A 14,673-nucleotide genomic window follows, 5' to 3' on the forward strand; every position below is an offset into this window, starting at 1 on the left:
ATTTTGTTATCAAGAGTCTAGAGATGAAGTTTTACACACGAAAATGAATTTGTCGCAGATGTCTCTATACACGTGGTCTAATGAGTGATACAAGTCACGTGGTCTTATGAGTGATACAAGTCACGTGGTCTAATGAGTGATACAAGTCACGTGGTCTGACGAGTGATAAAAGTTACACATATTCTTTTGTCCAGATTTGAAACTGTCTCAGGTGTACAATGCCCCAACACCACAAATTTCTTCAATGGCATTGCTGACAGCCTTAGTGTAGGAAGCGTATTGTCCCCAATATTCATTAAAATTCATTACATACGAACAGTCCTTTCTGTAAATATACCAATAATTAAAATGATACAAATAGTCAGAGCTAGATCCCTTCCTACTGATGATTGGCGTCCATTTTTCTTTTCAGTCGTGAAATGCGTCGTCCACTCTGAATTCAAAACCGGAAGTATCCAACCCTGTTCTGTAACGATACAGATTTATCATAAAATTTATTTAACTCTACAAAATATCGACACGAGTATGATTTTATCTCTTTTTTTTTTCAGAAGAATAACAAGCGTTTTACCGACACTATGTCATGTTCACTTTTTTACAGAAGAATAACAAGCGTTTCACCGACACTGAAGTCATGTTCGCGTCAACGCTCAACATCTGTTACGCATCCTCATTTACATAAATGTCCTTTTGCTATGCACGATCCCAAAATCGCCTTCCCACCCGTTGATCAAGTCTCCAAGTCATTTGAAGAGATGCCAGGCCCACAAGGCATTTACAGCATACCCTATATAGGAACGGCTCTACAAATGTATCCATTCGGTAAGTGTATTCCGTAACTTCCTTTTATATGAATTTTATTCGGCTTATCATAAAAATAATTTTCAATCGCAAGGACAAGATTTGAAAAGATGATGATGACATGTTTTTGATACAGCTAAATACCGCCCGGAACGTTTCGATGAACTTTTGGAGACATGGCACAAGAAGTACGGTACAATTTGCAGAGCGCGGATAGCAAACGAATGGAATGTGTTTGTTTTTGATCCCCGTGACGTTGAGACAACATTCCGGGCTGACAACAAGTATCCTTTTCGTCGCTCACTGCCGCTGTTTGACAAATATAACAGCAGTCGGAATAGGGAACCCACTATTGGAGAACGGTAAGACTGATAGTTAGGATCTGGCTATTATTTCTGCTTGCTTCTTGAACAACTATGATAAGTTAAAAAATATACCGAAAAAAATCGATATTTCTACAACTCATTCAAAAGAGACATTAAACAAATGTTAAATGAAATGTTCTTCGGTTTGTCTTGCATGTTACATTTTCCACGTGTAAAATCCCCTGCGACAGGCATCGGTAAAGTGTTAGCTTTCTACAATTGTTTTAACTTAAAAAAAAAAAGAAAAAGAAAACGACATTCAATGATGATGGAGCAACTCAAAACCCGTTTTCACGAAATAGAATTTGGTTACTTTCTATTTAGGGAGAGAAACAACCTTCCTCGTCTAGACGAATACTCGAGATGTCCTATGGCGCAGCATTAATTCTGAGGTTTTATCAAAATTACTTTGTTTAGTTTCTGAACCTGCACCTATCTCTGCATGTTGTGGTGTGGTTTTACCTCTGTAATGAATTAAACGTCTTACATGCGACACACAAGATGTCGTCTTTCACTGTATCTACTCTTCGGATGGTATCTTCACACTAACTCAAGACCATACTCGCTGTTCTCTGTTAGACAAACGTAAAATTAATCTGTGGCATTTTTTTCTTTTCACATCAAAAGCAAAATGAATAAATAAATCCCATTTACACAGTAATGGCGAAAATTGGTGGGACATGCGTAGTCCAGCTCAGAAAGGTATCTGCCAGCTTAGAACCCTGTCCAAACTCATACCAAAGCTAAGTGGGATCGCAGACGACTTTGTTAACAATTGTAGAGAGGCAGGTGAACTCAAGAATCTGCCAGACCCATTTTTTGAGTACGCATCCGAAGGTAAGAAATACATCGGTGTGTTGGTAGGAGTGAATGTCAAGGGCTTAGTAAACTTTCCTAAACGTAATTTCTGATTACTTTGTGAAGCTGTTCAAGTTGCGGTTTAGTAATGGAATAACTTCAAGAAGGAGAAAACTGATGTGTATTTTGTAATACAGTTTAATATTTTGACACCATCTATTCCAGATAATGTAATTGTTGGTCTATATAATATAAACAAGCCTTTTGTTACAGTATGCATTAAAACACGTGATATCTAAGATTTATTTGTCCATGTCGCTCAAATTCTCCAACATTTATTTGTCATGTCTGCTGCAGGGGCGGGACTCCTATGCTTCAACGAAAGACTGGGTATAATTTCGTCCTCGGGGTCGCCGTCTAGTCGACAGTTCATGACCTTTGTTGATGATTACTTTGATTACTTCGGAGAACAACTTCTCGCGCCGATTCATTGGTTTAAGTGGATCCGAACCCCAGGATACCGTAAATATGAAAAAGCGTCGGATTTTTTAATGGGGTGAGTATTTAAGACAAAACATTATGTAACAATAATTGTAATGAAATATTGAAATGATGTCCTATGTAGTTTTATGGTTGTGGAATAATGTTTGTTTATGATGCAATGTATCTGTAAATTGTAAGATGTGGATTCAAATGGATAATGACATGTCAAGAAAATTGAATTTCATATCAAAAGAGAGAAAGACACAGGACATATGAATACTGTGAAGTACTGTGGGTATCGAGCATGGTACACATCTAACTTCACACACGGAAGTATAACCTTGTCAGGTCATTATGACGACAATATCCTTTATTTACGTCATGTACGTAAAGCTTTGTCTGTGGTCTCGGATAGACCCAACCCTCCCCGACTCATCAGCTGTGACAGGTTTTATCTGTAGTTGTTTACTACCCCCACTCATCAGCTGTGACAGATTTTATCTGTAGTTGTTAACTACCCCCACTCATCAGCTGTGACAGGTTTTATCTGTAGTTGTTTACTACCCCCACTCATCAGCTGTGACAGGTTTTATCTGTAGTTGTTTACTACCCCCACTCATCAGCTGTGACAGGTTTTATCTGTAGTTGTTTACTACCCCCACTCATCAGCTGTGACAGATTTTATCTGTAGTTGTTTGCTACCCCCACTCATCAGCTGTGACAGGTTTTATCTGTAGTTGTTTACTTCCCCCACTCATCAGCTGTGACAGGTTTTATTTGTAGTTGTTAACTACCCCCACTCATCAGCTGTGACAGGTTATATCTGTAGTTGTTTACTACCCCCACTCATCAGCTGTGACAGGTTATATCTGTACTTGTTTACTACCCCCACTCATCAGCTGTGACAGGTTTTATTTGTAGTTGTTTACTACCCCCACTCATCAGCTGTGACAGGTTTTATTTGTAGTTGTTTACTACCCCCACTCATCAGCTGTGACAGGTTTTATTTGTAGTTGTTTACTACCCCCACTCATCAGCTGTGACAGATTTTATCTGTAGTTGTTTACTACCCCCACTCATCAGCTGTGACAGATTTTATCTGTAGTTGTTTACTACCCCCACTCATCAGCTGTGACAGGTTTTATCTGTAGTTGTTAACTACCCCCACTCATCAGCTGTGACAGGTTTTAGCTGTAGTTGTTTACTACCCCCACTCATCAGCTGTGACAGGTTTTATCTGTAGTTGTTTACTACCCCCACTCATCAGCTGTGACAGGTTTTATTTGTAGTTGTTTACTACCCCCACTCATCAGCTGTGACAGGTTTTATTTGTAGTTGTTTACTACCCCCACTCATCAGCTGTGACAGGTTTCATCTGTAGTTGTTTACTACCCCCACTCATCAGCTGTGACAGGTTTTAGCTGTAGTTGTTAACTACCCCCACTCATCAGCTGTGACAGGTTTTATTTGTAGTTGTTAACTACCCCCACTCATCAGCTGTGACAGGTTTTATCTGAAGTTGTTAACTACCCCCACTCATCAGCTGTGACAGGTTTTATTTGTAGTTGTTAACTACCCCCACTCATCAGCTGTGACAGGTTTTATTTGTAGTTGTTAACTACCCCCACTCATCAGCTGTGACAGGTTTTATCTGAAGCTGTTTACTTCCCCCACTCATCAGCTGTGACAGATTTTATCTGAAGCTGTGACAGGTTATTGAGTTAAATATACACGTTTAACCTTCTGATGCCCTGTCACCCGGCTCTATTATCCGTCTGATGCCCTGTCACCCGTCTCTACTATCTGTCTGATGCCCTGTCACCCGTCTCTATTATCTGTCTGATGCCCTGTCACCCGTCTCTATTATTCGTCTGATGCCCTGTCACCCGTCTCTATTATTCGTCTGATGCCCTGTCACCCGTCTCTATTATTCGTCTGATGCCCTGTCACCCGTCTCTATTATCCATCTGATGCCCTGTCACCCGTCTCTATTATCTGTCTGATGCCCTGTCACCCGTCTCTATTATTCGTCTGATGCCCTGTCACCCGTCTCTACTATCTGTCTGATGCCCTGTCACCCGTCTCTATTATTCGTCTGATGCCCTGTCACCCGGCTCTATTATCCGTCTGATGCCCTGTCACCCGGCTCTATTATCCGTCTGATGCCCTGTCACCCGTCTCTATTATCTGTCTGATGCCCTGTCACCCGTCTCTATTATTCGTCTGATGCCCTGTCACCCGTCTCTATTATCTGTCTGATGCCCTGTCACCCGTCTCTATTATTCGTCTGATGCCCTGTCACCCGTCTCTATTATCTGTCTGATGCCCTGTCACCCGTCTCTATTATCCGTCTGATGCCCTGTCACCCGTCTCTATTATTCGTCTGATGCCCTGTCACCCGGCTCTATTATCCGTCTGATGCCCTGTCACCCGGCTCTATTATCCGTCTGATGCCCTGTCACCCGTCTCTATTATCTGTCTGATGCCCTGTCACCCGTCTCTATTATACGTCTGAAGCCCTGTCACCCGTCACAACTATCTGTCTGATGCCCTGTCACCCGTCTCTATTATTCGTCTGATGCCCTGTCACCCGTCTCTACTATCTGTCTGATGCCCTGTCACCCGTCTCTATTATTCGTCTGATGCCCTGTCACCCGTCTCTACTATCTGCCTGATGCCCTGTCACCCGGCTCTATTATCCGTCTGATGCCCTGTCACCCGTCTCTATTATCTGTCTGATGCCCTGTCACCCGTCTCTATTATTCGTCTGATGCCCTGTCACCCGTCTCTACTATCTGTCTGATGCCCTGTCACCCGTCTCTACTATCTGTCTGATGCCCTGTCACCCGTCTCTATTATTCGTCTGATGCCCTGTCACCCGTTTCTATTATTCGTCTGATGCCCTGTCACCCGTCTCTATTATTCGTCTGATGCCCTGTCACCCGTCTCTATTATCTGTCTGATGCCCTGTCACCCGTTTCTATTATTCGTCTGATGCCCTGTCACCCGTCTCTACTATCCGTCTGATGCCCTGTCACCCGTCTCTATTATCCGTCTGATGCCCTGTCACCCGTCTCTACTATCTGCCTGATGCCCTGTCACCCGTCTCTATTATCTGTCTGATGCCCTGTCACCCGTCTCTATTATCCGTCTGATGCCCTGTCACCCGGCTCTATTATCCGTCTGATGCCCTGTCACCCGTCTCTATTATTTGTCTGATGCCCTGTCACCCGTCTCTATTATTCGTCTGATGCCCTGTCACCCGTCTCTACTATCTGTCTGATCCCCTGTCACCCGTCTCTATTATTTGTCTGATGCCCTGTCACCCGTCTCTATTATTCGTCTGATGCCCTGTCACCCGTCTCTATTATTCGTCTGATGCCCTGTCACCCGTCTCTATTATCCGTCCAACGTGATTATAATGTTTCTGTTCATAAAGATTCACAGACAAACGTACGGAAACAGCAGTTGATAATTTGAAGAATCTACCAGACCTGGAGGAATTTAATCTACTTCACTTTCTGCTTACTACACCGGGTATGACACCAGCGAAAGTTTCATCTCTTTTGGTCGATTTCTTCAGAGGCGGGATCGATTCTGTAAGATCTTGTTTTAACTGTTGCTAGTATAATAAATTCACTTCATCAGTACACAAATCATTACAGTACACGTAGTTTTGATAGGAATGTCTTTATCTTACTGCGTTTTAATTATTTTGTTCAATTATATCAATATAAAGAATACAATTACTATTATATCAGCACTATAAAGTAATCAAAGAATGTTTATATAAAAAAAAATGAACCAACATGTCATTTACGGTAACACTGTTCACGCCAAATAAATGTATTATTTGATGGCGATGTACCTCGAATCATACTTAGTATTTTGATCAAGTGATTGTTATCTAACATACTTATAATCAAATCCTGAAATTAGTTATTTTTATTTAATTCTGGTGCAAGCGACTACCCTATGAGGTCATCGACATTTAAACACCACAAATTGTTCCTAGAAAAAATGTGCATGATGCAGTTTAATTTCTTATTTGGCCCTTCTGTGTCTTCATTAAAGATTACTGTTCATCTGTGTGTAATTTCTGTTATCTTTAGACGGCAAATGCCATAACATTCCTGCTTTACCACCTCGCAAAATATCCTGATATACAAGAAAAGTTGCATCAGGAGTTATCTTCCCATATACCGACAGAGGGCGCTATCAGTCCGGATGGACTCAAGGATCTGCATTATCTCAAGGCTTGTCTAAAAGAATCTTTCAGGTACTTTATTTTAACAATACTTTTTACTGTGATCGATCGTATGTCATATTCTTCTTTCACTACCAAACCTACTGAACATGTACATCAAAATAATTTCTGTTTATATTGAAGTATAATATCGTATATTACAAATAATTTTACTGTCAATTATAATAAACCATATTGTGAATTATAACAAATTTTATTGTGAATTATATCAATTTGTTTGTAAATTATAACAAATTTTCTTGTAAGTTTTAACAGTTTTTTTGTTAATTACAATAAATTTAATTGTAAATTATTACTAGTTGAACTGTAATGACTGTTTTGATCAGGCACAATCGCAATCGTGTACTCACTTTTATCCCAACTGTGTTAAACTACCTCACATATACAGAACAAACATCATAAAGTACTAGAATCGGCGATATGATGTTGTTATAGAAATATCAGTTTGTTTTCAGATTCGTCTACCCAGTAATAGTGGGGACTCAGAGAGTATTAGACAATGATGTGGCACTGTCTACGTACGAGATTCCGGCGGGGGTAGGTATACTGTAGAGATTCTGGCGGGGATAGGTATACTGTAGGTATACTGTAGAGATTCCGGCCGGGGTAGGTATACTGTAGAGATCTCGGCGGGGGTAGGTATACTGTAGGTATACTGTAGAGATTCCGGCCGGGGTAGGTATACTGTAGAGATTCCGGCGGGTGTAGATATACTGTAGAGATTCCGGCGGGTGCAGGTATACTGTAGAGATCTCGGTGGGGTAGGTATACTTTAGAGAATCCGGCGGGGGTAGGTATACTGTAGGTATAGTGTAGAGATTCCGGCCGGGGTAGGTATACTGTAGAGATCCCGGCGGGTGTAGGTATACTGTAGAGATTCCGGCGGGGGTAGGCATACTGTAGAGATTCCGGCGGGGATAGGTATACTGTAGAGATCCTGGCGGGTGTAGGTATACTGTAGAGATTCCGGCGGGGGTAGGTATACTTTAGAGATCCCGGCTGGGATAGGTATACTTTAGAGAATCCGGCGGGGGTAGGTATCCTGTAGAGATCCCGGCGGGGTAGGTATACTGTAGAGATCCCTTCGGGGATAGGTATACTTTAGAGAATCCGGTGGGGGTAGGTATACTGTAGAGATCCCGGCGGGGTTAGGTATACTGTAGGTATACTGTAGAGATCCCGGCGGGGGTAGGTATACTTTCGAGATCCCGGCGGGTGCAGGTATACTGTAGAGATCTCGGTGGGGTAGGTATACTTTAGAGAATCCGGCGGGGGTAGGTATACTGTAGGTATAGTGTAGAGATTCCGGCCGGGGTAGGTATACTGTAGAGATCCCGGCGGGTGTAGGTATACTGTAGAGATTCCGGCGGGGGTAGGCATACTGTAGAGATTCCGGCGGGGATAGGTATACTGTAGAGATCCTGGCGGGTGTAGGTATACTGTAGAGATTCCGGCGGGGGTAGATATACTTTAGAGATCCCGGCTGGGATAGGTATACTGTAGAGATCCCTTCGGGGATAGGTATACTTTAGAGAATCCGGTGGGGGTAGGTATACTGTAGAGATCCCGGCGGGGGTAGGTATACAGTAGGTATAGTGTAGAGATCCCGGCGGGGGTAGGTATACTGTATGTATACTGTAGATATTCCGGCGGGGGTAGGTATACTGTAGAGATCTCGGTGGGGTAGGTATACTTTAGAGAATCCGGCGGGGATAGGTATACTTTCGAGATCCCGGCGGAGAAAGAAACACTGTAGAGATTCCGACGGGTGCAGGTATACTGTAGAGATCTCGGTGGGGTAGGTATACTTTAGAGAATCCGGCGGGGGTAGGTATACTTTCGAGATCCCGGCGGAGAAAGAAACACTGTAGAGATTCGGGCGGGGGTAGGTATACTGTAGGTATACTGTAGGTATGCTGTAGAGATTTCGGCCGAGGTAGGTATACTGTAGAAATTCCGGTTGGGGTAAGATCATATTGATAACATAGCAAATAACACTATGAAAAAATATCGAAGTAGCGTTATTGTTTAATCTCGCAAACTTCGGTGCATGTGATATGATCGGTTAGAATAAACATTACTCTTTGTATTTGAATATATTTCTATGTCTATTTCAATGCAACAACACCATTATATCATTGTAATGACTCATCGTTTATTTCCTGTAAACAATTTCTTTTGATTTATTTACTTTTTTTTTCATTTTAATTTATTTTTCGTTTTATCAAAAGTTTTAAATGATCATTTTTCGAGGGTCTATTTTGCCTTTCAGACAACAATAAATTTGTGTATATCTTCTATCTGCAAAAACAAGAATTATTTTCGGAATCCGGACAAATTCTGTCCTGAACGTTGGCTAAGGAGCAATCCGAACCGTGATAATTCCCATCCATTCGCATTTCTTCCGTTTGGATATGGAACACGAAATTGTGTGGGACAGAGATTCGCAGAGATGGAAATCTACGTAAGTGTATCAAAGGTGAGTGTAATATATTTATTATCGCTGTATTAGTTATACAGAGAATGTAAGGACGAGGAAGCCTTGAGTCAATACATTGTTCGTCATCACCTAATGAGATGAAGCTGACTTACCTCATACTATCAGGCGGTGGGTGGCCGAGAATTAATGAACGTTTATGGTATACCACGATTGTGACATACATAATCATGCACGAACTTTCGATAATTAACGCCGGACATTGACTGAACGATGTGACAATATCTCGTATCAATTACTAACCGTTGACCCATCGCTGACCATGGTAGTCTATCTAATGACCACTGATATGCGTCATTTTTCCGTAAGCAAGAATTGCTTTAAAGGTCATCGCTGTCGTTAACGACTGGTCGTTGTGTGGGTGACAAATTTACCATCAGGTAAACGTCTCTAAATGCTTGGTTAGAAGGCTGAAAAAGTGGAAAATTTTACTCTGTACCGCTGTTAAACAAAGACTTCCAAAGCAATATCGACTTATCTCAGGTGACTCAACAAATCTACCGCCAGGAGATAATTATGAACAGCAATTTTCACCTAAATCTGGTGGAATCTACACGAGCTTTAACAACTGGGCCTAAATATGTGTCTATTACTGTTTATTAACGTCTCTCTAAACAGAGAAAACTGATCTCGTTTAGAATATATTCTATTTCTTTGTGTGATATGAAGCTGGATATGTTTTCAGCTTTTAAGCTCGTTAGTTTGCCTCATTTGAGGACGTGATATTACTTACTTTGATTGACCAATGTTTTAATGGCGGGTGTCGTCGATGAAGCAGAAGATGCTCACTCTTCCGGAACACCTGGTCTTATCCTCCCCGTACTTCAGGAGTCTCCATGTAAATTTTTCTTTTGTTCACATTTTGCTTTAATTGGATGCCGGTTTGAATTCTGATTATGTTGACATGTCTGTTTGTTTGTTTTTAAGCTAAACGTACCCAGTACGAATAGCCTATTGCTACGGCCTTTCAGACAAAATTTACCGATCCTGGCCTTCTCATTGGCTGAAATATCGGAAAGAGTTAGAGCCCTCTAGCGGCAATTTTCTGCGTAAATAATGCCGCGATCTTTCAATCGCTATTTTAAAAGCATCCAAAATTAGTTTATTTTTTAATAACAATACGATTACTATACATTTAAAAAAGAAGCACAGTGTGGTTGAACTATTGATAAATTTTGAACAATATATTTTACGGAATTCCTGTCATGACATAAGCGTATAGAACACTGTACGTGCGCGTTGGCGCCATGATAAGAAGTTAGTCTGGGGTCTTGGTTTGAATTATCAATTAACAGCGCTTATAAACAAACAAAACTTACAAACAGAACATCAATTTTGCTTTAATCATTGTCGTTGTGGCAAGATCGTCTTAATATATAACATCACTTTACCTCATTAGACGTCACAAAATTGGACTGTTCGTCCCACGCGCACACCCGCCGATATGACACTTTTTCAGGTTTTTCGCACCCACCGCCATGACACTTTTTCAAGTTTTTGAAGATAAAAAGTTTGCGCTTCGTAGGCAAGGTACATTTGGTGCTCATGATTTATGAATAATATATATTTAATACTTTGATCATGATGTTGACTTTGTTATAACATATACTTTTTACCTTTTAGTTTTATTTGATGAAGGTTGATTGTGCTGATTTCTCAAGGATTGTTAATATGTATCAAAGTTCCTTGAAATGAAAATATTCCTTCAAAGAAAGCGCTTATTAAAAACACCAAAATATTCAGATTTATAATAATCAATTAACTAGAACGAAATATTTCCATAACATATTTATTCATTTAGCGTGTCGTGGTGATATTATCTAATGCTTTGGAGATCAGAAATAGTAGTAGCTATAGTGAAAATATTGTAAATGTTGTATATATATGGAAGTCTGGTTTAATCTCATAGAACTATGTCTTTATAGATGTAATTACTGGAAGAAAAGTCTAACCATGATACTTCAAGGAAGATAGGCATGTAAATACATTTAATGTTATTACTTGCACTTTAATCTATCTGAAATACTGTGTACACCTTATCTACTTTCCTCAACTACAAATATAATTATAATAAGTAAGGACTATTACTTTGCAATACATTCAAAATAAAGAAGTAGGTATAAAGTCCTTTCGATTTGTTTAAAACCTCATATTGATAGCATAGTAATTGCAACATCTTGGGTATTTCAAAGATTTTATTTAGTCAGCTTCATCATAGAGCTATTTATCATTTGGCTTGTTGGCGATAAATATATGGTTGTGTGTATTTTGTTATTTTTTTTACCTATTTTGATTTATTCACATTATTGTCGTCAAATTTGAAATAAGAATTAGAGAAGCTATAAAATCGCTTAAAATTAAGGAAAATAGCCTCTGGTTCTCTTATTTTAGTCATTTTTGCATTCCAATGTGTAGGAGTATGGGGAAAATAATATAGCTTAGCGGTTATTTGTGAACATTTTTCAATACGTTTAGCCTCTCAGTACTTTGAGTACTTTGATTTGTCCTTGTAAACAATCTGTGACCCGTTCATCAGCAATCAGACCGCTATACTTTGTATACGGTACATTGTGTATTTATGAGATAACGTGACCTTTACATCCGGGTCTTCTATAACAAGGTATACCCTACTTGCAGATACACCTTCCATATCTCTTTTGTTATGTATTAAAAGGTGCTATTAACTTATGTGTTTTTGTAAAATCTTCGATATGGCAGTTGGTAGACACTGCTGGTGGACTTCTTATTGTTTGGAATAAGACACGGTTCAGTTCATATAATCAAGTATAGGAAGTTTGGGGATTATATTGATGTTTGGGGATTATATTGATGTTTGGGGATTGATGTTTGGGGATTATATTGATGCTTGGGGATTATATTGATGTTTGGGGATTACATTGATGTTTGGGGATTGATGTTTGGGGATTATATTGATGTTTGGGGATTATATTGATGTTTGGGGATTGATGTTTGGGGATTATATTGATGTTTGGGGATTATATTGATGTTTGGGGATTATATTGATGTTTGGGGATTGATGTTTGGGGATTATATTGATGTTTGGGGATTGATGTTTGGGGATTATATTGATGTTTGGGGATTATATTGATGTTTGGGGATTGATGTTTGGGGATTATATTGATGTTTGGGGATTATTATATTGATGTTTGGGGATTATATTGATGTTTGGGGATTGATGTTTGGGGATTATATTGATGTTTGGGGATTATATTGATGTTTGGGGATTGATGTTTGGGGATTATATTGATGTTTGGGGATTATATTGATGTTTGGGGATTGATGTTTGGGGATTATATTGATGTTTGGGGATTGATGTTTGGGGATTATATTGATGTTTGGGGATTATATTGATGTTTGGGGATTATATTGATGTTTGGGGATTATATTGATGTTTGGGGATTGATGTTTGGGGATTATATTGATGTTTGGGGATTGATGTTTGGGGATTATATTGATGTTTGGGGATTATATTGATGTTTGGGGATTATATTGATGTTTGGGGATTGATGTTTGGGGATTATATTGATGTTTGGGGAGTATATTGATGTTTGGGGATTGATGTTTGGGGATTATATTGATGTTTGGGGATTGATGTTTGGGGATTGATGCTTGGGGATTGATGTTTGGGGATTATATTGATGTTTGGGATGTTTGGGGATTATATTGATGTTTGGGGATTGATGTTTGGGGATTGATGTTTGGGGATTATATTGATGTTTGGGGATTGATGTTTGGGGATTATATTGATGTTTGGGGATTGATGTTTGGGGATTATATTGATGTTTGGGGATTGTTCTCCTTTCATTTGTTTTATGACGTTTTATTTTGACTAATTTAACCACTATAATTCAGGCCCTGAACAACTCTCCGTTTCATTTTCTGCATTATCTGCTGTGTCTGTTCCAAAATCTGAATGGTACTATCTACTTGTGTATCGTTGTTCTACTTGTTTTCTTTGCAGATTGTAACAAACTTTAGGATATCCTTGCCAAAGGGACTGGGTGATGTACCATTTGTCTATTCAACGTTCGCAACTCCCAAAGATAAATTTACGCTAAATTTGGAGCCACGATGATCCAAGGTTTCCCCTGTCTGCCAATATCAGCTATGTGGGAGGATTTAGGTCGAATGAAGTAAACTGTTGTCCGGCTAAAGTTATGTCCTGGTTTGTTACCAGGATATTGTTATGATGGCTACAGTAACCTTACTTCAACATATTCTGTGATATTTAGCTCAGTTTGATGTTTAGAAGCAGCAGCAATGTTACAAGGAATGATCATAATACTCGCAACAAGTACATTCTGTGATTCATAGCTGTAGACAGGACTTTCCCGAGTACATTCTGTGATACATAGCTGTATACAGGACTTTCCCGAGTACATTCTGTGATACATAGCTGTAGACAGGACTTTCCCGAGTACATTCTGTGATACATAGCTGTATACAGGACTTTCCCGAGTACATTCTGTGATACATAGCTGTATACAGGACTTTCCCTAGTACATTCTGTGATACATAGCTGTAGACAGGACTTTCCCGAGTTTATTCTGTGATACATAGCTGTAGACAGGACTTTCCCGGGTACATTCTGTGATACATAATAGTGGAAAACATTTCACCACCAACCCCCGACCCCCAATATTCGTAGTGTTAGGATACACTTTTCTGGATACGTAGCTCTAGAGGGCCGGTTTTTAAACGTCGCATTGGAAGGTGTTATCCCGAGACTAACCTGTTTCTACGTAACACTACACTATAGAATTTTGTATTTTATAACGGTTGAAATGACCTTCAAAAATTAAATATAGCTATTTTAGTTTTTATAAAACTTATTTATAAGATAATTTAATATGTATTTACTGTAGTTTATGACTTTCCTGTACTGTAATTGCTAATAAGAACGTTTTTCACCCCTAAGGTTTTATATGTATTTACTGTAGTTTATGACTTTCCTGTACTGTAATTGCTAATAAGAACGTTTTTCACCCCTAAGGTTTTATATGTATTTACTGTAGTTTATGACTTTCCTGTACTGTAATTGCTAATAAGAACGTTTTTCACCCCTAAGGTTTTATATGTATTTACTGTAGTTTATGACTTTCCTGTACTGTAATTGCTAATAAGAACGTTTTTCACCCCTAAGGTTTTATATGTATTTAGTTGTATTGTATATTTTTATTGATATATGTTTACAAATGTCTCGCTGGCGAGAAACTGTTAAAATAATATAAATTTTAGTGAAATGGGGTTAAAAAGATGAATTAAAATACATCACAAATGACATCGTATCAATATCTTCTTACTTCAATGAATGCACATGACCTGACAAGTAATTTTAAGGTATTATTAATATGTCTTTTTGTCCAAGGCATGCTTATTGTAATTCATTAGGATTTGAACTTTGTCAAGCAAATTAAGTGAATGTAACCTTTTCTGATTAT

The 14,673-nt window shown here is 39.2% G+C and overlaps 1 protein-coding gene across 1 annotated transcript; it reads left to right on the forward strand.

Moving 5' to 3' along the window:
- Positions 1 to 578: 578 nt before the first annotated feature.
- On the forward strand, positions 579 to 13,307 carry LOC132558202 (probable cytochrome P450 CYP44). Its single transcript, XM_060222736.1, has 9 exons — positions 579 to 822; positions 938 to 1,163; positions 1,825 to 2,003; positions 2,322 to 2,520; positions 5,887 to 6,046; positions 6,560 to 6,726; positions 7,170 to 7,251; positions 8,987 to 9,193; positions 13,194 to 13,307. Exons 1-9 carry the CDS (start codon positions 579 to 581, stop codon positions 13,305 to 13,307), a joined length of 1,578 nt encoding a protein of 525 aa, XP_060078719.1.
- Positions 13,308 to 14,673: the final 1,366 nt, after the last annotated feature.

The sequence above is a fragment of the Ylistrum balloti genome, unplaced genomic scaffold (genome assembly GCF_031769215.1).
Source record: "Ylistrum balloti isolate Yb309-2 unplaced genomic scaffold, AGI_CSIRO_Ybal_v1 Utg370770, whole genome shotgun sequence".
NCBI lineage: Eukaryota > Metazoa > Mollusca > Bivalvia > Pectinida > Pectinidae > Ylistrum > Ylistrum balloti.